The 25159-nt window shown below is 55.1% G+C and overlaps 1 protein-coding gene across 3 annotated transcripts; it reads right to left on the reverse strand.

The window, feature by feature from the left end:
• Positions 1 to 919: 919 nt before the first annotated feature.
• On the reverse strand, positions 920 to 20188 carry LOC139263081 (E3 ubiquitin/ISG15 ligase TRIM25-like). Of its 3 annotated transcripts, XM_070878617.1 has the most exons (7): positions 19358 to 20183; positions 18437 to 18532; positions 16168 to 16398; positions 15934 to 15956; positions 3371 to 3504; positions 2727 to 2861; positions 920 to 2577 (listed from the first exon to the last, which is right to left on the reverse strand). In XM_070878617.1, the coding sequence occupies exons 1-7, from the start codon at positions 19916 to 19918 to the stop codon at positions 2054 to 2056; spliced, it is 1704 nt and encodes a 567-aa protein (XP_070734718.1). In that variant the 5' UTR covers positions 19919 to 20183; the 3' UTR covers positions 920 to 2053. The 3 variants fall into 3 exon arrangements, with proteins under 3 accessions (XP_070734718.1, XP_070734719.1, XP_070734720.1); XM_070878618.1 differs by lacking the exon at positions 18437 to 18532 and having other exon boundaries at positions 19358 to 20188; XM_070878619.1 differs by lacking the exon at positions 2727 to 2861 and having other exon boundaries at positions 19358 to 20185.
• Positions 20189 to 25159: the final 4971 nt, after the last annotated feature.

Here is a 25159-nt window from a genome sequence, read left to right on the forward strand (position 1 = left end):
TATCCAAGTCACTCTGCAGCCTAATAGCATCCTCCTCGCAGCTCACACTGCCACCCAACTTAGTATCATCCGCAAATTTGGAGATACTGCATTTAATCCCCTCGTCTAAATCATTAATGTACAATGTAAACAGCTGGGGCCCCAGCACAGAACCTTGCGGCACTCCACTAGTCACTGCCTGCCATTCTGAAAAGTACCCGTTTACTCCTACTCTTTGCTTCCTGTCTGACAACCAGTTCTCAATCCACGTCAGCACACTACCCCCAATCCCATGTGCTTTAACTTTGCACATTAATCTCTTGTGTGGGACCTTGTCGAAAGCCTTCTGAAAGTCCAAATATACCACATCAACTGGTTCTCCTTTGTCCACTTTACTGGAAACATCCTCAAAAATTCCAGAAGATTTGTCAAGCATGATTTCCCTTTCACAAATCCATGCTGACTTGGACCTATCATGTCACCATTTTCCAGATGCACTGCTATGACATCCTTAATAATTGATTCCATCATTTTACCCACTACTGAGGTCAGGCTGACCGGTCTATAATTCCCTGTTTTCTCTCTCCCTCCTTTTTTAAAAAGTGGGGTTACATTGGCTACCCTCCACTCCATAGGAACTGATCCAGAGTGATTCAAAGGGACTCGAAGCCATTTAAATACATCTCTGTATATGACCGTGTCCAATGCAAATTCTGATGCTTGAAGAATGAGGATACATTTCTCTGAAGTCTCATCTAGTTCAGAGTGTGATAATGGCCAGGGCAGAATAATATACTGTAACACGGCAGTGTTAAATGTCAGAGAAATACAGGTCGCCATCCTAAAATCTCTGTCCCAAATATGCCCCTTGATCTGAGATGCCAACTGTTAGGGAATGGATCTTCTTATCTATAAATTAATCAGATATTCCACGTAGTAATAGGGTTCAAAAGCATTTATTGACTTTCATACGAATTAAGCATAAAATGATCATTATTACCAATAATTACCCATATACAATGATAACTATTATTACCAATAATCACCTATATGCTTGAGACGCTTGTGGTACAAGACCGGAGAATTCACGGGGTCACAAGTTTCGAGCTCGAGGGGATCAGCTGGCCAAACCTTGTCGAATTCTGAAGTATCTATTGTAACAACCCTCTTTTTATCCCTTTCTTTCACTCTCGCTACGTGAGGGTCCACGTGTTTCAAAGTATTACTTCATCCAATTAGTTGCAGTAACTCCAGTTTTAACAAGAATAACTTCCCATAACTTGACTCACTCCCGGATTTTCCAGATCTGTGGCAGGTGCCTTTTCAAGGCTGGAACTAACAGAGAGTTTTGTGGCCTCTCCTTATCAGTGAAAACTCTGTCGGACTGGAATCCCTTTCACTGACTGAACATTGCTCACAGAAACTCCCTGAAACCACAAGTTAATATGGAGAATTTAACTGTGATTGATGCAGTCCTGCCTGTCACTAGTATAATTCACGACTGATATTAACCCAGATGTGCTCATCACTATTGTGATTCATCACAGAGATTAAAACCACTACAATTATAGAACTAAAGTACTAAAATTCTACAACTGAAGGGGACAATCAATTGTAACTCTAGGAATTGCAGCAAACTGACCAAAAGCAGCTGTGTTTAGCGTCAGTGACAGACCCTTACAGAGAAAAGCACAAAGACCCCACGGATCCTTAAAAGCAGCAAGGCACCGAGCTCCTGACATCATCAGAGGGGGACCCGGGTATGACATCATCGGAGGGAGGGACTCGAACGTGACATCATCAGATGGCACCGGAAATGGCGTCATTGGGGGTGTGACCCGACTTGAAAGCATCAGAGATGCAGACTCGGAAATGACATCATAGAGGGGCAAGGCTGGAAGTGACATCGTCAGAGGGACAGACCCGGAAGTGACATGCAGAGGGGAACAGGAAATGACATAATCTGTGACCCCAACCCGGAAATGACCCGTTGAGGAGGGCCACCCGAAACCGGAAGTGACATCGCAGTATCCCCGAAACCGGAAGTGACATCACCGAGTCTCCGATATCGGGATTAATTTAACAGTTTTAGGGATTTGTTTCCACAATAAAATGCTGGAAACACGGGTTCAGTGAATGTGGTGTGAAATGTGTGTAAATGTGTCAGTGAGTCAGTGACCTGGTGAAATGACACAGTCCCAGCCTCGTAGTCCAACTGAACCCGGATCCTGCTCCCAGACCGGAAACCTCGGAGGGGAGTGTCCCAAGAATTGTGCCGGGCCCTGAGAGAAACACCACCATAATAATGTAAACCCCAGGATTTACTGCTGCCCCAAAGGTAAGACCCTCCCCCCTCCCTCTCTACACTCCCACACACAATCCCTATTCCCCAGCGATTCCCATCAGTCTCCACATCCCAGGAATGGGATCCTGAGGAGAAGCTCTGGGAGCAGAGGACTTGGGGTTGGTCTTTAAACCTCTCTGGGTGAGGTGGATAGGGCTGTTTCTGTCCAGTCCGTGTTACTGATCTCAGATCATCAGACAGAACCAAGTTCCAGTTTGCTGTCTTTGGATCCAGGCCCATCGGTGACCTTTGCCCTGGAGAGGAGAGAAGAGATTGGTCAGACAGGGTTATTCCACTCAGATCAATGATTGACAGCTGCAGGGTCGGAGTGTCAGTATTTCCCAGACAGTGCCAGCCCCATATTACCAGTCAGTGTGATCCCCGTTTCAGATTATAAACACACCTTGGGATATTCCCGTTCTCCCTCTGATCCCAGTCGACTGCTTGATGGCGATCAATGGGACAGGGGCTGCCCCAGAGGAGCTGTGTGGGGGAGGAGTTACAGTCGATGGGCCCCTGTATTCGGTGGAAGCTGGCCCTGTAAACAAAGCTCACGGTGATTGGGAATTGTGACACAGCGAGGTCCCGCCTCCTTCATATTACTCGATGGGGGGGTTATATATTCCATACTTATATATTCCTACATTACAACAGTGACTACACTTCAAAATAGAACTCCATTGTCTGTAAAGCACTTTGGGATTTCTGAGGTTCTGACAGGTGCTATATAAATGCAAGTCTTTCTATCTCTTACTAAATTCTTTAATAATACTGACAGCCATTGAGGGTCGGTGTCCCTTTAAGGGCCACTCTGATTGGCAGTGTGTAACCCTGCCCCTACCTGGCCCACGGTGGGTGAAGCTCTGGCCCATTACAGTGAGGAATGTTTAAAGCAGGTGTCACTGGGGACTGAGGATTAATCTCAGGCTCCTGATCCACAGACACGGGGAGCTGATATTAAAGTTTGGGATATTCCCAGTGGTCTGAACACAACTAACCCCACCTGCTCTCAGTGCCTTATATTGGAGAAAAGCTGCACCATCTTACTGATGATTCCCAGTATGTCTGAGTGGTACTTTTCCCATCCATTCAGCCTCTCCTGGATAAGTGGCGATATATTGGACAGGTTCAGGGTGAGCGCTGGAACATCTGGGTCTGTGACTCTCTGAGTCTCCATCACTCTGGAATGAAAGAGGAGAGAAAATGTTTTTATCAGTGGGACATCTCAGATCAGAAACCCAAAGGGGATCGAGTGATCAGTGCAACAAGCTGCCCCTCTTCTAATGCTCGGACTGACACCCCGCAGCAACCCATCTGGAAAATGGCAGAATCCCGGGATTTGCCGTCTCCCTACATTCACACTGATCTCCACACGTGCAGTGGGATCCTGGTTTGCCGCCATTTCAGCTCAGTTTGTGATTTTCAAAGCCGTCTGTGTTCAGTCCAGTTTCTCTGTACTGGAGCCTCATCTTTCCATTATTGATCATTATTATTATCCTGAGGGTCTCCAGACTGTGCCCCCCTCTCTGCAGGAACATACTCACTACAATCATGTGAAGTGAGGAGAGGAGAAGGAACAGCCTCCCAGGGACCTGGGGTGGGTGGAATTCCCTCACAGTCGTTTCGATTTTAACCTCGCGCCCCCCGACAGGCGGGAGAGGGTCGGGGGTTAAAACATCAGAGTGACTATTTCCACCGTGTTGTTTCTGCGCCTGTGTCCTCTGGACTCTGCCCCCGACGCCTTTCGCACAGGCGCAGACTCCTCGGCCCTGGAACCGGAAGTGGGCCCCACAACGAGCACGTTGTGCTGCTGTGCTGCTGATCTTCTGACGGGTCAGTATAGAGGCCGCTGCTCAAACATTTCCTGCCGCTGAAGCCTGGGGCTGGATTTGCTTCCAGCTGTTGCATTATTGGGAACATTTTCGTGGCCTTCTGTAGGAGGAGAAACATCGGCAGTAGTGTGAGAGAGAGATAGCGGGGAGAGAGAGACAGACACGGGGAGTGACAGAGAATGGAGAGGGGGGGGGGAAGAGACATGGGGGGGTTGAGATAGACACACAACATGGGGGTGGGAGAGAGAGACACGGTGGGGGACAGAAACACACGGGGGGGAGTGACAGACACAGGGAAGAAGAGAGAGACACGGGGGAGAGAGAGACAGAAAGAACGGGGGTGAGGGAGAGAGACACGTGAAGGAGGGGAAGATAGACCCTGGGGGGGAGGGGGGAGAGAAAGAGAGGCACTGGGGAGTCGTGCAGCAGGGGAGTGAGACATAGGGTGGGGTGGGGAGGAGATAGAGACACGCGGGGGTAGAGAGAGTCATGGGGGGGAAGATAGAAAAAGGACAGGGGGACAAAGAGAGACAGGGGGGGGAGAGGAGGGGAGACATTGGGGGGGAGGGGGAGACACGAAGGGGAGAAAGACACGGGAGGGAGGGGGAAACGGGGGTGGGAGAGAGAGAGCGACAAGAGGGAGGGGAGAGAGAGAGACAAGGGGGTGGGAGAGAGAATGATGGGGTTGGGGGGGGAGAGAGAGAAAGGTCGGAGGTACAGAGAGAGAGACGGTGGGGGGGGGGGAGTGTTGAGAGAGAGATGAGGGCGAAGAGGGAGAGAGAAACACGGGCGGGGGGGGGGGGGGCGAGAGACACAGTGGGGAGAGAGACAGATAGGACAGGGGGTACAGAGAGAGACGGGGGAGGGGGAGATAGACACGGGGGGGATGGGGGAAGAGAGAGAGGTGGGGGTGGGGGGGAGAGAGAGAGAGAGCCGGGGGTGGGGGAGAGAGAGAGAGAGACACTGGGGGAAGAGACGGGCGACGGGGGTACAAGACACAGGGCGGTGGGGGGAGAGAGACATGGGAGGGAGCGAGAATTATGGGAGGGGGAGAGAGAGAGAGAGAGAGACAACTGGGGGAAGAGACTAGCCGGGGGGCAGAAACGGGGGGGAGAGAAAGAGGCACAGGATGGGCGAAGGGGAGAGAGACATGGGGAGGAGAGAGAGAAAGGACAGGGACACAGAAAGAGATGGCGGAGAGAGAGAGAGACAGGGGGGAGGGGGAGAGAGACACGGGCGGGTGGCGGGGGGAAGAGAGGCACTGGAGGAGAGATAGAGATACGGGGACAGGGGGGAGAGACAGGTGGGGGGGGGGTGATGGATGAAGAGACATAGGGAGGGAGAGAGCCACAGGGCTGGGAGAGTGATGGGGTGTGGAGAGAGCGACATGGGGGTGGGGGGAAGAGAGAGAGAGACACGTGAGGGCAGTCGGGGAGGGAGAGAGACACACACTCAGGGTTGCGGGGAGAGAGAGACACATACACAGGGGAGGGCAGGGCGGGAATGGGGGAAGATACACAGAGAGGAGGAACAGGTAGAGAGACACGGGGGCAGAGATAGTCATGAGGGGGGGAGAGAGAGGAAAGACGGTGGGGGGGACGCGACAGGAGAGAGAGACATGTGGGTGGTGGGGGGGAGACTGACACGGGGACAGGGGTTGAGAGAGACGCGGGGGGGTTGGAGAGAGATCGACATGGGGGCAGAGGGGGAGAGAGACATGGGGGTGGGCGACGGAGAGACCTGGGGAAGAGAGAGAGACATGGGGGGGTGCGAGGGATGATTTGGGGGGAGAAAGAGACACGGGTGGGGGGAGAGAGACATGGGGGCAGGGGTTGAGAGAGATTCGGGGCGGGGGATTGGAGAGAGACACGCACATGGAGGGGGTGGCGTGGGGGGCGAGAGACACGGAGGGGGAAGGAGAGAAAGGACGGGGGGGACAGAGAGGGAAACGGGGGTGGGAGAGAGAATCATGGAGGGGGAGAGAGAGACGGGGGTTGAGAGAGAGAGAGATGGGAGGAAGAGGGAGAGAGTATGTGGAGAGAGAGAAACACGGGGCGGAGGGGGGGCATGAAAAAGTGCGGGAGGGCAAGAGACACGGGGGGAGAGAGACGGGGGGGAGAGAGAGACACGGTGGGGAGAGGGAGAGGAGACACGGGGGGGGGAGGGAGAGAGAGAGAGGGTGGGGTGGGGGGGGAGAGAAAGAGAGAGACGGTGGGGTGGGGGGAGGAGAGCGAGAGAGAGAGAGAGAGCAACATGGGGGCAGGGGTTGAGAGAGACACGGATGGGGGAGAGAGACAGAAAGAACGGGGAGGGGGAGAGAGAGAGACACCTGGAGGAGGGGAAGATAGACCCGGGGGGGGAGGGGGGAGAGAGAGAGAGACACTGGGGGGTCGGGCAACGGGGGAGTGAGATACAGAGCGGGGTGGGGAGGAGATAGAGACACGGAGGGGGGGGGGGGTGGAGAGAGACATGGCCGGGGGGGGGAGGGAGTCATGGGGGAAGATAGAAAAAGGACGGGGGGACAGAGAGAGACGGGGGGAGGGGAGACAGGTTGTGGTGAGAGAGAGACACGGGGGTGGGTGAGAAAGCCATGGGAGGGAGGGGGAAATGGGGGTGGGAGAGAGAGTCATGGGGTGGGGGGGAGAGAGAGAAAGATCGGAGGGACAGAGAGACAGGGGGGGATGAGAGAGAGAGACACGGGGAGGAGAGAGAGAGACGGTGGGATAGGGGGAGAGAGTGACATAGTGGTAGGGGTTGAGAGAGACAAGAGGGAGGGAGAGAAAGACATGAGGAGGAAGAGAGAGACATGGGGGTGGGAGAGAGAGTGATGGGGTGGGGGGAGAGAGAGAAAGGTCGGGGGGGCAGAGAGAGACAGAGTGGGTTGAGAGAGAGATAGACACGGGGGAGGGGAGAGAGATGGGGGCGAAGAGGGACAGAGGGAGAGAGAGACACGGGGGAGAGAGAGAGACACTGTGGGGAGAGAGAGACACGGTGGGGAGAGAGAGAGACACGGGGGTGGGCGAGAGACACGGTGGGGAGAGAGAGAGACACGGGGGAGAGAGAGAGACGGTGGGGTGGGGAGAGAGGGAGAGTGACATGGGGGCAGTGGTTGACAGAGACACTGGAGGGGAGAGAGAGAGAGAGAGGGAGACACTGGGGGGTCGGGCAGTGGGGTAGCGAGACACGGGGTGTGGGGGGGAGGAGATAGAGACACGGCGGGGGAGGGAGGGTTGAGAGAGACACGGTGGGGGAGAGAGACAGAAAGGATGGGAAGGGACAGAGAGAGACGGGGGAGGGGGAGAGACACAGGGGGAGAGAGACACAGTGGGAGGGGGGAAGAGAGAGAGAGAGAGACGGGGGTGGGGGTGGGGGAGAGAGAGAGAGACACTGGGGGGTCAGGCGGCAGGGGAACGAGACACAGGGCGGGGGGGAGGAGATAGAGACACGGAGGGGGGGGGGGTGGAGAGAGACATGGCCGGGGGGGGAGGGAGAGAGTGTCATGGGTGGGGGGGGAAGATAGAAAAGGGACGGGGGGACAGAGAGAGAAAGACGGGAGAGAGAGAGGCACGGGGTGGGAGAGCGACATGGGAAGGAAAGAGAATCATGGGGGCGGGCAGAGAGAGACACACATGGGAGGGGGGAGAGAGAGAGAGACAAGCGGGGGGAGACTGGGGGAGGACAGAGACGGGGAGAGAGAAAGAGACACGGGACGGGCAGAGGGGAGAGAGACATGGGGGAGGGGGAGAGAGACACGGGGGGGAGGTGAGAGACACTGGAGGAGAGATAGCGATACGGGGGGGAGAGACAGGTGGAGGGGAGGGGTGGGGGTGGAGGAAGAGACATGGGGGGGAGAGAGCCACGGGGATGTGTGTGTCATGGGGTGGGGAGTGACATGAGGGCTGGGGGTGATAGAGAACGATTTGGTGGCGGGGAAAGAAAGAGAAAGGACGGGGGAAGAGAGAGAGAGAGAGAGAGACACGTGAGGGTGGTCGGGGGAGGGGAGAGACAGACTCAGGGAGGGGGTGAGACACACTTGGGGAGGGGAAGAGGGAGCGAAGGCGGGGGAGAGAGACACGGGAGAGAGAGAGAGATGGGGGGGGGAGAGAAAGAGAGCGAGACACACACAGGTGAGGGGCGTGGCGGGTGGGGAAAGATACACAGAGAGGGGGAAGAGGTAGGGAGACATGGGGGAGAGAGAGAAAAGATGGGGGTGAGGTGGGGCAAGAGACACTCGAGGGGAGAGAGAGACAAGGCGGGGGGAGAGACTGACACGGGGGCAGGGGTTGAGAGAGATACGGGGGGGATGGAGAGAGATCAACTTGGGGGCAGAGAGACACGGGAGGAAGAGAGGGACGCGGGGGGGCGGCCGCAGAGAGAGAGATGCAGGAGAGGGGGGAGAGAGAGATGCAGGGGGGTAGATATTCACGGGAGTGGGGGAAGAGAGAGACACGGGGTGGGCAGAGAGACACAGGAGCGGGGAGGGAGATATGGGAGTGGGGAGAGAGACACATGGGAGCGGGGGGAGAGAGATACATGGGGGGTGTTAGAGAGATACGGCGGGGAGAGTCATGGGGGGAAGAGAGAGACATGGGCGGTTGGGGGTGACAGCTAGAGGCAAACGGGGGGAAAGAAAGACACGGGGGCAGAGGGTGAGGCAGACACGGGGGCAGGGGGAGAGAGAGAGACATGGGGGCAGAGGGGGAGAGAGAGATATGTTGGCGGGGATAGAGAGAGACACACACTCAGGGTGGGGTGGGGGGATGTACGAGGCTTGGGGAAGAAGAGGGAGACATGTGGGGGTGAAATAGAATGACATGGGGGAGGGGAGAGAGAGACACACACTCGGGGCAGTGGAGATGGGAGGGATGTCGGTGGGGGGGGGAGACTGAGAGAGACACGAGGCGGGAGAGAGAGATGGGGGGAACAGAGAGACACTGGGAAGGGGAAAGAGAGACACGGGGGGCATGGAGAGAGGCACGGGGGGGAGCGCAAGACACGGGGGGAGCGCGAGACACGGGGGGCATGGAGAGAGACACGGGGGGAGCGCGAGACACGGCTGGGCATGGAGATAGACACGGTGCGGGGGGGCGCGATACATGGAGGCATGGAGAGAGACATGGCGGCGGGGAGCGCGAAACACGGGAGGGGGTGGGGAGAAAGACACGGGCATGGAGAGAGACGGGGGTGGGGGGAAGAGACACGGGGAGAGAGATACAAGTGCGGGGAAAGAGACACGTGGAGGGGGAAGAGGAAGAGAGGCACGGGGCAGAGATCGTCATGGGGTGGGGAGAGAGACGGTTGGGGCGGAGGGGGGAGGGACTGACATCGGGGCAGGGGTTGAGAGAGACGCGGGCGGTTGTAGAGAGACCGACATGGGGGCAGAGGGTGAGAGATGCGGGGGTAGGAGAGGGAGAGACCTGGGGAAGAGTGAGAAGTGCGGGGGGGGGGGTGGCGGGGAGAGAAACATGGGGGGGGGGGAGAGAGATGGGTGGGGGGGAGGAGAGAGATGGGTGGGGGGGAGGGAGAGAGAGAGAGAGAGACAGACAGTGGCGGGGGGCGAGAGATGGGTGGGGGGGAGAGAGACACAGTGGGGGGGGGAGAGAGACAGCATGGATGGGGAGCGAAAGACATGGGGGAGAGGGGAGACAGACACGGGGGAGGGGGAGAGAGACATACACATGGAGGGGGTGGTGAGGGGGGGCGAGAGACATGGAGGGGGGAAGAGAAAAAGGACGGGGGGACAGAGAGAGAGAGAGACGAGGGAGGGAGAGGGGGAAACGGGGGTGGGAGAGAGAATCAGGGAGGTGGGGGGGGAGAGAGAGTGATGGGGGAGGGGGAAGAGAGATGGGGGGGCGGGAGAGAGACATAAGGGCAGGGGTTGAGAGAGACATGGGGGAGAGAGAGAGAGACAAGAGGGAGGGGGAGAGAGACATGGGGGGGGATGGGGAGATGGACCCGGGGGTGGAGGGGGGGAAGGGGAGATAGACACGGGGCAGGGGGAGGTGAGAGACACGGGAGGAGAGATAGAGATACGGGGGAGGAGAGACAGGTGGGGGGGGAAGGGCGGAGGAAAAGACATGGAGGGGGGAGAGAGCCATGGGACTGGGAGAGTCTTGGGCTGGGGAGAGAGCGACATGGGGGCGGGGGGGGGGGGGGGTGATAGAGAACGACTTGGTGGCGGGGAAAGAGAGAGAAAGGACGGGGGAAGAGAGAGAGAGAGACACACATGAGGGTGGTCGGGGGGAGAGAGAGACACACTCAGAGTGGGCGGGGGGAGACACGCACTCGGGGAGGGGGGGAGAGAGAGACACGGGTGGGGAGAGAGAGAGACACACACAGGGGAGGGGGAGAGGGAGATACACATTCGGGGAGGGGGTGAGGGGGAAAGACACACTCGGGGAGGGGGTGGGGGGGGGAAGCGGGAGAGGCGGCGGGAGATGGAGACATGGGGGAGAGAGAGACACGGGGGGAGCGGAAGATAGAGAGACATACACGGGGAGGGGCGTGACGGGGGAAAGATACACAGAGAGGGGGAAGAGGTAGAGAGACACGGGGGCAGAGATAGTCATGGGGGTGGAGAGAGAAAAAGGACAGAGGGGGGAGGTGGGGCAAGAGACACGCGAGGGGAGAGACATGGCAGGGGGAGAGACTGACACAGGGGGGGGGGATGGAGAGAGATCGACATGGGGGCAGAGGGGGAGAGAGAGACACGGGGGGGCGGCGGGAGAGAGACAAGGCGGGTAGAGAGAGACACAGGGTTGAGAGAGAGACACAGTGGCGGTGAGAGACACGGGGAGAGCGAGGCACGGTGGGGGGCGGGGGAGAGAGACATTGGGTGGGGGAGAGAGACACGGTGGGGGGCGGGGGAGAGAGGCATGGAGTGGAAGAGAGAGTCATGGAGGGGGGAGAGAGATTGACATGGGGGCAGAGGTTGAGGGAGACACGGGGGCAGGGGGAGAGAGACACGAGGGAGGGGAGAGAGAGAGACGGGGGAGGGTGAGAGATCGACATGGGGCAGAGGGCGAGAGAGAGTGACATGTTGGCGGGGATAGAGAGAGACACACACTCGGTGTGGTGGGGGCGGGGGAGAGAGACATGGAGTGGAAGAGAGAGTCATGGGGGGGGAGAGAGAGAGTCATGGGGGGGGGAGAGAGACACGGGGGGGGTGGGGGGGACAGCTAGAGGCAAGGGGAGGAGAGAAGGACACGGGGGCAGGGGGCGAGAGACACGAGGGAGGGGGAGAGAGAGAGACATGGGGGAGGGAGAGAGATTGACATGGGGGGCAGAGGGGGAGAGAGAGTGACATGTTGGCGGGGATAGAGAGAGACACACACTTGGTGTGGAGGTGGGGGGGCGCATAGGAGGCTTGGGGAGGAAGAGAGAGACACGGTGGGGTGAAATAGAATGACATAGGGGAGGGGCGTAAGAGAGACACACAGGGGAGGGGGAGAGAGAGATACACACTCGGGGTAAGGGAGAGGGAGGGGCAGTGGTGGGGGGGGGAGACAGAGAGAGACACGAGGAGGGAGAGAAAGAGACCGGGGGGCGGGGGGGGGGAACAGAGAGACACAGGGGTTGGGGAGAGATAGACACGGGGGCGGGGGAGCGCGAGACACGAGGGGCGTGGAGATAGACACGGGGGGGAGCGCGAAACTCGGGGGGGCGTGGAGATAGACACGGGGGGAGTGTGAAACATGGCGGTGGTGGGGAGATAGACACAGCGGGGAGAGAGAGAGACAAGTGGGGGAGAAACATGGAGAGAGAGACACGGGGGGTGGGGATTGGAGAGAGACATGGTGGAGAGAGAGACACACACACATGGAGGGGGGGGAGGGGGGCGAGAGACACGGAGTAGGGAGGAGAGAAAGGACAGAGAGAGAGACGAGGGAGGGAGAGAGGGAACTGGGGGTGGGAGAGAGAATCATGGAGGCGGGGGGAGACAAGGAGGGTTGAGAGAGACACACGAGGGAGGAGAGAGAGAGATGGGAGGAATTGGGACCGAGGGAAAGAGCCATGTGGTGAGAGAGAAACACGGGGCAGGGGAGGGGGCAAGAGACACGGTGGGGGAGAGAGGCTCATGGGAGGGCGTGACAGACACGGGGGAGGGGGGAGAGAGAGAAACACTGGGGGGTCGGGCGATGGGGGAGCGAGACACAGGGCGGGGTGGGGAGGAGATGAGACACGCGGGGGTGGGGAGAGACAAGGGGGGTAGAGAGAGTCATGGGGGAAGATAGAAAAAGGACGGAGGGACAGAGAGAGACGGGGGGAGGGGAAACGGTTTGTGGGGGGTGGGGGGTGGAGAGAGAGACACGGGGGTGGGGGTGGGGGAGGGGGAAAGGGGGTGGGAGAGAGAGTCATGGGGTGGGGGGGAGAGAAAGAGAAAGGTCTGGGGGACAGAGAGACGGGGGTGTTGAGAGAGAGAGACATGGGGGAGGAGAAAGAGAGAGAGAGAGAGAGCGAGAGATGGGGGCGAAGAGGGACAGAGGGAGAGAGAAACACGGGGCGGGAGGGGCGAGAGGCATGGGGGAGGGAGAGAGCCACGGGGCTGGGAGAGTCATGGGGTGGGGAGAGAGCGACATGGGGGCAGGGGGGTTATAGAGAATGACTTGGTGGCGGGGAAAGAGAGAGAAATGACGGAGGGGAAGAGAGAGAGAGAGAGACACGTGAGGGTGGTCGGGTGTGGGAGAGAGACACACACTCAGGGAGGGGGGAGAGGGAGACACACACTCGGGGAGGGGAGTGGAGAGTGAGAGACACACACTCGGGAAGGGGGGAGGGGGAGGCACACACTCAGGGAGGGGGAGAGGGAGAGGGAGAGACGGCGGGGGAGAGAGACACGGGGGGAAAGATAGAGAGACACACAGGGAGGGGAGTAGCGGAGGGGAAAGATAGACCGAGAGGGGGAAGAGGTAGAGAGACACGGGCAGAGATAGTCATTGGGGAGGAGGAAGAGAAAAGGTGGCGGGGGGTGAGGTGGGGCGAGGGACTCGCGAGTGGAGAGACTGACACAGGGGCAGGGGTTGGAGAGAGATCGACATGGGGGCAGAGAGAGAGAGAGACACGGGGAGGGTGGAGAGAGAGACACGGTGGGTGGGGAGAGAGAGACACGGTGGGTGGGGAGAGACATGGGGAGGGGAGAGAGAGACACGGGGAGGGTGGAGAGAGAGACATGGGGAGGAGAGAGAGAGACACGGGGGAGTGGGAGGAGAGAGACACATGGGAATGTTAGAGAGATATGGCGGGGAGAGTCATCGGGGGGAAATAGAGAGACACAGGGGGTTGAGGGGGGGTAACAGCTAGAGGCAAAGGGGGCGCGGGAGAAAGACACGGGGGCAGGGGGAGAGAGACACCGGGAGGGGGAGAGAGAGTGACATGTTGGCGGGGATAGAGAGAGACACACACTCGGGGTGGTGGGGGGAGGTGATGGGAGGCTTGAGGAGAAAGAGAGAGACATGGGGGGGTGAAATAGAACGACATGGGGGAGGGGGAGAGAGAGACACACAGGGGAGGGGGAGAGAGAGACACACACTCGGGGCAGGGGAGAGGGAGGGATGGCGAGGGGACGGTGGGGGGGAACAGAGAGAGACACGAGGGGGGAGAGAGAGAGAGAGAGAGACACACACACACGGGGAGGGGCATGGCGATGGGGGAGAGATACACAGAGAGGGGGAAGAGGAAGAGAGACACGGAGCAGAGATAGTCATGGGGCGGGAGAGAGAGAAAGAACGGGGGGACAGAGGGAGACGGGGAGTGGGGGGGGAGAGAGAGAGAGACACGGAGTGGGGGGGGAAGAGAGAGAGACATGGTGGGGGGGAGAGAGAGAGACATGGTGGGGAGGGAGAGACTGACACGGGGGCAGGGGTTGAGAGAGACGCGGTGGGGTTGTAGAGCGATCAACATGGGGCAGAGGGGGAGAGAGACACGGGGGTATGAGAGAGAGAGACCTGGGGAAGAGAGAGAGATGCTGGGGAGGGGGGAGAGAGAGACACGGGGGGGGGTGCGGAGGGGGCTGCTGAGACGGGTGGCGGGGAGAGAGAGACACGGGGAGGGGAGAGAGAGACGGAGGGGGAGAGAGACACGGAGGGGGGGGGAGAGAGACGGAGGGGGAGAGAGAGAGACACGGGGTGGTGGTGGGGAGAGAGAGAGAGACACGGGGTGGTGGGGGGGAGAGAGAGAGACACGGGGTGGTGGAGGGTGAGAAGGACACACACACATGGCGGGTGAGTGAGAAGAGGGAGAGAGGCATGGTGAGAAAGGGAGAAAAAGGGCGGGGGAGAGTGACACAGGGAAAGAGAGAGAGAGAGACACAGTTGGGGGGGAAAGAGAGCGACATGGGGAGGAAGAGAGAGATACGGGGGGACAGAGAGACACGGGGGGGGGCGGAGAAAGACATGGGGGGTAGAGAGAGACACGGGGAGGGAATGATTGAGAGACGGGGGAGAGAGACACGGGGGTGGGAGAGAGAGAGACACGGTGGGGGTGGGGGAGCAGCTAGAGACAGGGGGTGGAGAAAGATGGGGGGCAGAGGTTGAGAGCGACATGGGGGAGGAGGGTAGGAACACATGGGGGGGAGGGAGAGACGGTGGTGGAGTAGAGAGACACGGGGGGCAGGGGGAGAGGGAGAGACATGGCAGGGTGAGACAGAGACACACGGTGAGGAAAGAGAGCCACATGGCGGCAGGGGGGAGAGAGAGACGGGGGAGAGAGAGACACGGGGGAAAGAGAGAGACGGGGGGGGCGGGGGAGAGAGAGATGGGGGGGGGAGAGAGACGGGGTGGGGGGGAGAGAGACACGGGGGGCGGGGGAGAGAGAGACGGGGGGGTGGTGGGGAGAGAGAGACACAGTGAATGTTTTTATCAGTGGGGACATTTCACATCAGAAACCCAAAGGGGATCGAGTGATCAGTGCAACAAGCTGCCCCTCTTCTAATGCTCGTACTGACACCCCGCAGCAACCCATCTGGAAAATGGCAGAATCCCGGGATTTGCCGTCTCCCTGCATTCACATTGATCTCCACACGTGCAGTGGGATCCTGGTTTGCTGACACTTCAGCTCAGTTTGTGATTTTCAAAGCCGTCTGTGTTCAGTCCAGTTTCTCTGTACTGGAGCCTTATCTTTCCATTATTGATCATTATTATTATCCCGAGGGTCTCCAGTCTGTGCCCCCCTCTCTGCAGGAACACACTCACTACAATCATGTGAAGTGAGGAGAGGAGAAGGAACAGCCTCCCAGGGACCTGGGGTCGGTGGGATTCCCTCACTGAGTGTCCAGGGACACTGACATTACTGGGACATCTCAGCACCCACTCATTTCTCGGTTCGTGGATAGAATGAGCCAATCACAACACATTTTACTGTCACCCTGACACTGGGACCTGCCCCTCTCCTCATTCTCCATGGACTGGTTGATAGAACAAGCCAATCACACAGCACTTACTGACCCAATGGAATAAAGCTGTCACTGACACACATGGAGCCTTTAGGAAGCCTCGGTTAGATACAGGTCACTGCAGTTTTCTCTCTCTCTCACTTCCTGTCTAACAGCTTCCTGAGAAGCTCGACACACCGATGGAACAGCCCATGTCACTGCCATTTCCCACAGGCTGCCTGAGCCAAGAACCCCTCAGACCCCAGTTACACATCACTCAATATTTCCACCATTTGAAAGCTCCTTATCTGGGAAGGTTTCCAAGCCGTGATTCTACTTTCACTCTTCTCCCAGATACAGGTGAAGGTTCCCTATCAGCAGCAGGTAGTGTGTGACGGAGAGGGACTTACCTGGAAAGGAGCTGCTTCGAGTTCTGTGAATAAAGAGAGGAGATCAAATCAGTCAACGAACAAACCAACACCCAATGGAAGCAAACGGTGAATTTGGGATTGAGAGCAAAGAGTTCAGTGTGTAACAGTAGGTGGGGCCAGTCCCCAACAATCTTCAAACAATTCAGCCCTCACACCAGCCTCACAGAAAGGCCCCATTCCCCAGCCATGGCCCTGTTTATATTGAAGATGTACCTGAAGAAAGGAGAGAGGGTCCCTCTGTAGCAGACTCTGGGTTTCTCCATCTATTAATGTAATCTGTTCTATCCTCTTGTTTAATGCTTCAGAACAGTTTCTAATCTGTGCGAGAGCTCGGAGCCCCTCCTCATCGATCAGTGTCAGTGCGTACTCTTCATCTTCTTCCAGCTGTCTCCTCCATTCAGAGAAGCTCTTCGATAGCTTTCCTTTCAGCTCCTTGATTCGTGTCTGAAACCCAAACCAACTCTCATTACAAACGGCCCTTCCACACAGTGTTACCCTGAGCACACGGCACTTTCCAGGGACGGGACAGTTTGTTTAGATCACCACTCGATCACCCGTTAAAGATAGACAAGCAGTGGGGGTGTCTACTGGCAGTGGGGGTGTCTACTGGGAGAGGAAACAGAGTTTAACCAGTGTTGCCTTGAGCCTTGAGCCTAAAAGAAGGAGCGCTGTGTTTAGACTGTGTGTGGCACTGCCACCTGGGCCACCCACACCTGGAGTGATGGCAACAGTTTTGGTGCCCACACCTGGTGAAGGAGATCGAGACTCTGGAGAGGACGGGGCCAGAATGAACGTAGTCTGATGGAGTTTAGTTCTGAGGATCGGCTCCAAGAGGTCGGGTGATTTAGAGAAAGGCAGGCTGAGAGGGACTTGATTGAGGTGTTTAAAATGATGGAGGGATTATTGGACTCACTCGTTGAGTGAGGCACTGGAGATGGATCGGGATGGTAGGACTCGAGGGCCTGTGTATAAAATCCATAGGCACAGAGTTAGGTTGGAGGCCAGAGCCCTCGATCTCTGGACAGACTCCCTGAACATGTGGTGGGTATGGAGTCACTACCACCCTTTAAAAGGGAGCTGGGGAGGAATTTCCCCGAGCTTGTCCTGAATTAGCTGCAGGTGTTTATTCTCTCTCGGTTTGCCTTTCCCAGGTGAGTACATGGTTCGGGGTGGATCAGTGGTGTGTGTGATTGAACCCTGTCTGCATGGGGCAGGCTCGCTGGGGCTAATGGGCTTTTCTTCCTTTTCCTTTCTATGTTCCTATGATACAGGCTTCAGGGCAAGTCTTCACCTGCCAGCCTCTGGCTGTGTGTGTCTCAGTAAATCCAGTGCCCAAGTGATGTAATAATATTCCCTGGGAGGGGCAGGTAGAGTTAAGCAGCTCCCCTCACATCAAACACACGGGAACTCCTTGTAATCAGTGACTCGGCCCCAAAACAAAAAAAAACAGTTAAATCAAGTGCCCCCGATCTTGGGGACACTCCAAACACTTATCACGGCCCTTTTTATATTTTTTTTGTATTTTGTTGTGGTTTTTTTGGGCCCTAAAACTGTAAATTTACAAGTGCCCCCTATCAAAGGGGAGAGGGAACGAAAACCCGGCAATTAAAGCAAATTAAACTTGAAAACATATAAAATCAAATTAAAATTTGGTTGCCGGGGGTAATAATGCACTTCAGTCCCTCCGGCGCCCACCTCTCGCGGAAGGCCGCGAGCGTACCGGTGGACACTGCGTGCTCCATCTCCAAGGACACCCTGGCCCGGATGTACGCACGTAAGAGAGGCAGGCAGTCGGGTTGAATGATCCCTTCAACCGCCCGCTGCCTAGACCGGCTGATGGCACCCTTGGCCGTGCCCAGGAGCAGTCCTACGAGGAAGCCCTCGGACCTACCCGCTCCCCTCGGCACAGGGTGCCCAAAGATCAGGAGTGTGGGACTGAAGTGCAGCCAGAAATTGAGGAGCAGCCCCTTTAAATAATGAGACAGGGGCTGCAACCTCGTACATTCAATAAAAATGTGGAACACGGACTCTTCCAGGCCGCAGAAATTGCAGGCGCCCTGGGAGCCCGTGAACCCGCTTAAAAATTTATTGCACGGGATTGCTCCGTGCACCACCCTCCAGGCCAAGTCCCCGATAAATAGTGGGAGGACTCCCGCGTAGAGTGCACTCCATCGGGGACCCCCGCCTCCTCCGGACGGCAAGATGTAGCGCCATGGCGTGTCCGGACGGCAGACGAGGATGGCAAAGTTGAGGGTGTGCAGGAGCAGCCCGTACAGGAAATCCCTCCGCGCAGAACTGAAAGGCACGGAGGGGATTTCCCCGAGGCGGCTCAAGTTGTGAGGCGCCGGCTCCCGAGGGAGGTTTCGGGGCTTGACGCATCGGCCCCAACACAACCAGCCTGGTTTGGAAGCCTGTTTCTGATGTGTTCATTGACTCAGCGGGGAGACAAACCCTTTCTAAATCCAGCTCCACTTTTCCCGACCTTTATTTCAGCTTCTGATCTCCCCAAGTCTCGCTGTTTGCTGGAACAATTCTGCTGGACTCCCCGAAGCTTCTCGGTTTCTCTCTCCAATTCTTCCTGTAAAGGTAATTGGAAAACCGTTAAAACGGATTGAAACTGGAATTTAACCGGGAAATGATTGTGTTCCGTGAGTGAGCCCACTGGGGTGGAGTGAAAGTGGTTTGGGGGGGTCTCAGTATCTGGGCCCTGAGCACAAATATTGCCTTCTGTGGCTCTCAGTAACGAGGCGCTCCCTGCCCTGTATAAACTGAGTGACCACACACACACCGGCTTCTTTTCACAATGACACAGCGTGTGGTGCATTCTCACACGGACTCAGCTCCTCCATTTCCAGAATCAGCCCAGGGGAAAGGGAGACAGACTCAGACACACCAGCAGTTCTCAAACAGCAATTCCCTCTTGTTGTGAGGAACAGTTTATCTACCCACCCCCTGAGTCTCCCCCCATGGGTGTCCGTCACTCCCCCCACCGGTGATGGCCCTCTCCCTGCTGCTCAGGGGGCAGAATCCCCCAGCATTACCCAGGGCTACAACATGCTCTGCTCTACAGCCCTGTGTCATGGAGTGCCAGTTCTCACAGGTGCCCACACAGTGAATTACTGAGCTCTGCAGTGCCCTCCCCAGGAGGGGTTGAGTGTGGGTGAGGGGCAGTCACCCTGGGCCACTCTCACAGTCCTCCCATGCCCACCCTGTTCTCTCAGACAGACTGTAAGAGAAAGGGGAGGGAGCAAATCTGACGGACATAAAACAAACACCCAGACCTGGGACAGGAAGAAAACACTGGGCTCAATCAGCACTGTCTGCAATCAGTTCCAATTAATGTTGGTCATTAACAGGAAAACTCTCGCTCACTGTATTTAATATCAGAAATTGTGTCACTCACCTTAATTGCAGTGTGTGCCTGATCCAAACTCAGCAGTGTGTGGGATTTATGTTTCCCGATTATTGTACAGGAAACACACACACACTCTGCATCATCTTTACAGTAGAACTCTAGGATCTTCTTATGGTCCGGACACTGCCTCTCCGTAAGGTCAAACACAGGCTCGATGAGGGTGTGATCTTTGTAGGCCTTTTTCTGTAAATGTGGCTTTAAATGAAGGGAGCAAAATGATATTTCACATTTCAGACACGTCTTCACAGCTTGAGATGGATTATCATCACAGTATTCACACATGACATGGGCTGGATCAGCAGGAGGCTGTGATCGGTTGTAATTTTCCACGATATTACACAACGTGAAGTTTTTCTCCAGACTGGGCCTGGGGTTGAATTTCCTACGACATTGAGGACACTCAAACCCTGCTGGGCCTGCTGTCTGGGCCCAAACTCCCTCAATACATTTCACACAGAAACTGTGCTGACAAGGTAATCCCACAGGATCCTGGTACACATTGAGACACACAGCACAGGTTAATTCAGCCTCTAAAGCTTCAAGCTCCATTGTTACAGCTCCTGAAGTCGTTTCACGCAGTGTCGGAGAGAGTGAAGAACCAGAGCAGGAAGTAAAATACTGATAAACAAGCAGGGAGTGACAATGTTAGTTTCACTTTCATGACTCACTTTGGCTGAAGATCAACCTTTCAGGCCTGCAGTAGCAGTTCCCAACCACAATCAGAAAAACAAGATTATAATTTTACAATCTGGAGCAGAATACAGCAAGCTGGGCTCAGTAAACACAGACCCAAAACTGATCAGCTCAGACCAGACCCAAAATAGTTTAACACAACATAAGAAATAGAAGCAGGAGCAGGCCATACGGCCCCTCGAGCCTGCTCCTTCATGCAATAAGATCATGGATGATTCGATCATGGACTCAGGTCCACTTCCCCGCCCGCTCCCCATAACCCTTTATTTCCTTATCGGTTAAGAAACTGTCTATCTCTGTCTTAAATTTATTCAATGACCCAGCTTCCACAGCTCTCTGAGGCAGTGAATTCCACAGATTTACAACCCGCTGAGAGAAGAAATTCCTCTTCATCTCAGTTTTAAATGGGCAGCCCCTTATTCTAAGATTAGGCCCCCTAGTTCTAGTCTCCCCTATCAGTGGAAACATCCTCTCTGCATCCACCTTATCAAGGCCCTCAATCTTATACGTTTTGATAAGATCACCTCTCATTCTTATGAATTCCAATGAGTAGAGGCCCAACCTACCTTTCCTCATAAGTCAACCCCCTCATCTCCGGAATCAACCTAGTAAACCTTCTCTGAACTGCTTCCAAAGCAAGTATATCTTTCATAAATATGGAAAGCAAAACTGCATGCAATATTCCAGGTGTGGCCTCACCAATACTCTGTATAACTGTTGCAAGACTTCCTTGCTTTTATACTCCATTCCCTTTGCAATAAAGGCCAATATACCATTGGCCTTCCTGATCACTTGCTATACCTGCATACTAATCTTATGTGTTTCATGCACCAGGACCCCCAGGTCCCGCTGTACTGCAGAGCTATGCAATTTTTCTCCATTTAAATAATAACTTGCTCTTTGATTTTTTTCTGCCAAAGTGCATAACCTCACATTTTCCAACATTATGCTCCATTTACCAAATTTTTGCCCACTCACTTAGCCTATCTATGTCCTTTTGCAGATTTTTTGTGTCTCCCTCACACAATGCTTTTCATCCCATCTTTGTATCGTCAGTAAATTTGGCTACGTTACACTCAGTCCCTTCTTCCAAGTCGTTAATATAGATTGTAAATAGTTGGGGTCCCAGCACTGATCCCTGCTGCCCCCCACTAGTTACTGATTGCCAACTGGAGAATGAACCATTTATCCTGACTCTCTGTTTTCTGTTCGTTAGCCAATCGTCTATCCATGCTAATATATTATCCCCAACCCCGTGAACATAAGAACAAAAGAAATAGGAGCAGGAGTAGGCCACCTGGCCCTTCGAGCCTGCTCCGCCATTTAATAAGATCATGGCTGATCTGATCATGGACTCAGCTCCATTTCCCTGCCCGCTCCCCATAACCCTTTATTCCCTTATCATTCGAAAATCTGTCTATCTCCGCCTTAAATATATTCAACGACCCAGCCTCCACAGCTCTCTGGGGCAGAGAATTCCATAGATTTACAACCCTCTGGGAGAAGAAATTTCTCAGCTCAGTTTAAATGGGCAGCCCCTTATTCTGAGACTATGTCCCCTAGTTTTAGTTTCCCCTATTGTAAAACCCTGTCCCCTCAGTACAGATTCACACGAGGCATGTAGTGAAGTCAAGGTCACTCTGGACCTGCACCTTTATTTCACAGCTCTGGAATGCTGCACTTGCCTGAGACCTGTCCTTATATACCTCTCTCTTGCAAGTGCACCCCTGGTGGTAAGGTATGCTGGTGGTTACAGGTCATATCTCATTACAGTCATGTATAGCATGTTAGGATACAGTTATATATAATAATGTAAGATACATGACATCACCCTCCCCCAAGGTCTTATTGTCTTTATAGGTTCAGTCTCTCAGGTGGTCTACGCTCTCGCGTGGAGCGTCTGAGTTGTGGTTCAGTTGTTTGCCTTGGTGTCTGTTTTTCTTTGGGTGTGGTTGCTGGTATCTCGCCTGGGCTGTCTGTTTCGATTGGTGTGATTGTTGTTGACTCGCCTGGGCTGCCTGTTGGGATTGCCCTTTCCTCAGGTTGTTCCCTCTGTCTGTCCACCAGGTGTGGTGCGAGTTCCACATTGTAGTCTGCCTCTGGTTCCGCAGTGTTGTTGGTAAATCTGCTTTTGACTTGGTCTACATGCCTCCGTCAGGTTTTGCCATTGTCCATTTGTACTACCAGTAGCCTGTTTCCTTCCTTGCCCGTTACTGTCCCTGCAAGCCATTTGGGACCCCTGCCATAGTTTAGTACAAATACTTTGACCCTATCTCATTCCATCTCCCCCTCGAAAATCCTGACATGGTACTCAGTCAGCTTACGGCGCTTTGCCTCAACGATTTCGTGCATGTCTGGGAGGATTAATGAGAGCCTTGTTTTTAAAGTCCTTTTCATCAACAGTTGCGCCGGGGGGGGGGGTCCCAGTCAGTGAGTGCAGACGAGATCTGTATGCCAGCAGCAGTCGCGACAGGCGACACTGCAGCATGGGACCTTGGATTTTAAGCATGCCTTGTTTAATGATTTGCACTGCTCTCTCCGCCTGGCCGTTGGATGCCGGCTTGAACGGTGCCGTCTTGACGTGATTTATGCCGTGGTCAATTATAAAGTCTTGGAATGGTGAAGCACGGACCATTGTCACTGACCAATATGTCAGGGATTCCGTGCGTTGTAAACATGGTTGCGAGGCTCTCCACAGTGGTGGAGGTTGTGCTCGAGTTTAAAATGGTGCATTCGATCCTCTTTGAAAATGCATCTACAACTACGAGGAACATTTTGCCCATGAATGGGCCCACATAGTCTACGTGCACCCGTAGTCTCCCTGGGGGCATTGCTGAGTTGGGCACAAATGGTGCACCTTCGGACACAGAGCTCCAAGTCCACGTCAATACCAAGCCACCAGACGTGATATCTGGCTATGGCCTTCATGAGAACGATCCCCGGGTGCTCGCGGTGGAGCTCCCGGACAAATGCCTCTCTGCCTCGCAGAGGCATAACTACTCAGTTGCCCCACATCAGGCAGTCTGCTTGTAGTGATAGCTCATGCATGCGCCTATGAAAGGGTTTGATCTCCTCGGGGCAGGCATCGCGAGCCTCTGCCCAGTCACTGGTTAAGACACATCTTTTTACTAAGGACAACGTGGGGTCGCTGGCCGTCCAGGCTCTGATTTGGCGAGTCGTCATGGGCAAACCTGTGGACTCAAAGGCATTGATTGGGGCCTGGGTGCCAGGCGAATTGCTTCTGTTTTGGACTCTGTTGGGCGGATTCCATCAGCGGCAATCCTTCTGCCCAAAATTTCAACCTCGGGTGCGAGAAACAGGCACTTGGATTTCTTGACTCGTCGGCCTACCCGATCCAACCGCTTTCGCACTTCCTCCAAATTATGGAGATGGGAGTCGGTGTCCCTGCCCGTGATAAGTATGTCGTATTGAAATACATCCATCCCCGGGATGGACTTGAGCAGACTCTCCATGTTGCGCTGGAATATGGCAGCTGCCGACCTGATGCCGAATGGGCATCGATTGTACATGAAAAGGCCTCGATGTGTGTTGATGGTGGTGAGTAGCTTGGATTCCTCGGTCAATTCTTGCATCATATACGCAGATGTGAGGTCTAATTTTGAGAAAAGTTTACCTCCAGCCAATGTGGCAAATAAGTCCTCCGCTCTGGGCAGCGGGTACTGGTCCTGTAGGGAGACTCTGTTTATGGTAGATTTGTAGTCCCCACAGATTCGTACAGATCCATCAGGCTTCATGACTGGGACGATGGGACTTGCCCAGTCGCTAAATTCCACATGTGATATAATGCCTTCCCGCAGAAGCCGGTCTAGTTCGTGTTCAATCTTTTCCCTCATCATATAGGGTACAGCTCTGGCCTTGTGATGGACCAGTCTAGCATCCTGTGTGATGTAGATTTTGACTTTGGCCCCTTTGAAAGTGCCCACACCTGGCTGAAAGAGATGTTCAAATTGCTTTATAACTGTTGAGCAGGAGGTCCGTTCCTCTAATGACATGGCATGGACATCATCCAACTTCCAGTTTAGTTTTGCCAGCCAGCTTCTCCCCAGCAGTGCTGGGGGGTCTCCGGGGACAATCCACAGGGGAAGTCGGTTCCCTGTCCCTTTGTGTGTGACAGAGAGCATGGTGCTGCCGAGGACTGGTACGATTTCTTTGATTTCGGTTCTTAGTTTGGTGTCAACCTTGTGAGTTTTGGTCTGTCTCTTTTATGCGGCCACAGTTGTTCAAATTGTTGAACGCCCATGAGAGATTGACTCGCTCCCGTATCCAGTTCCATGTTGACAGATATCCCGTTGAGTAGGACCCTCATCATTATAGGAGGCGTCCTGTTGTAGGAGCAGCGGCCATTGATCGTTTTGACCCATCAGTGTCCCGGGTACTGTCCCCACCATCTTCCGGTCCGCTTTCCGATCCATCCGATTCGTATACCAGCCGAGCTGCCGTTTTTTTGCACCTGCGGGCCAAATGCCCTGTATATTCACAATTTCTGCAAACAGCCTGCTGAAATCGACATCCCCTTGACGAGTGTCCACCCCCACACCTCCAGCACAGACCTGTTCCATTGTTCAAAGTGTTCCCAAAGAATGAGCTGCGTCTGGCTGATCTCTCTTGAGCTTCTCTCAGTTTGTAGTTGATTGCTCGCATTGTGGGTTGGCGAGGTGTGAACGGCCGTTCCTGTGGCCCTTGATGGCTTCTGCCTGCTGTCGAGAGCCTGTTCTTCCGGTTTTGTCTGTGTGTGGGGGTAGCAGCTTATTTAGTGCTGTGAACTTCTTGTTCCGATATTTCGTTAGTTGCCGTACCTGCATTGTAAATCAACCTCGTTTCTTCTTCCCCTACCAAGAATGTCTGTGCAACCAGTGCTGCTGCCTCTAAGGTCAGGTTCTTTGTCTCTATGAGCTTTCGGACTATGCCTGCATGGCCTATTCCTTCAATGAAAAAGTCTCTCAGCATTTCTCTCCTCAGTTCATCGGAGAACTCACATAAACTAGCCAACCTCCGAAGTTCCGCCACGAAGTCGGTATGCTCTGGCCCACACAGCGTCTGTAGTTGTAGAACCTGTGTCTGCTCGCTGGCTTCAGG

The sequence above is a fragment of the Pristiophorus japonicus genome, chromosome 4 (genome assembly GCF_044704955.1).
Source record: "Pristiophorus japonicus isolate sPriJap1 chromosome 4, sPriJap1.hap1, whole genome shotgun sequence".
NCBI classification, from domain to species: domain Eukaryota; kingdom Metazoa; phylum Chordata; class Chondrichthyes; family Pristiophoridae; genus Pristiophorus; species Pristiophorus japonicus.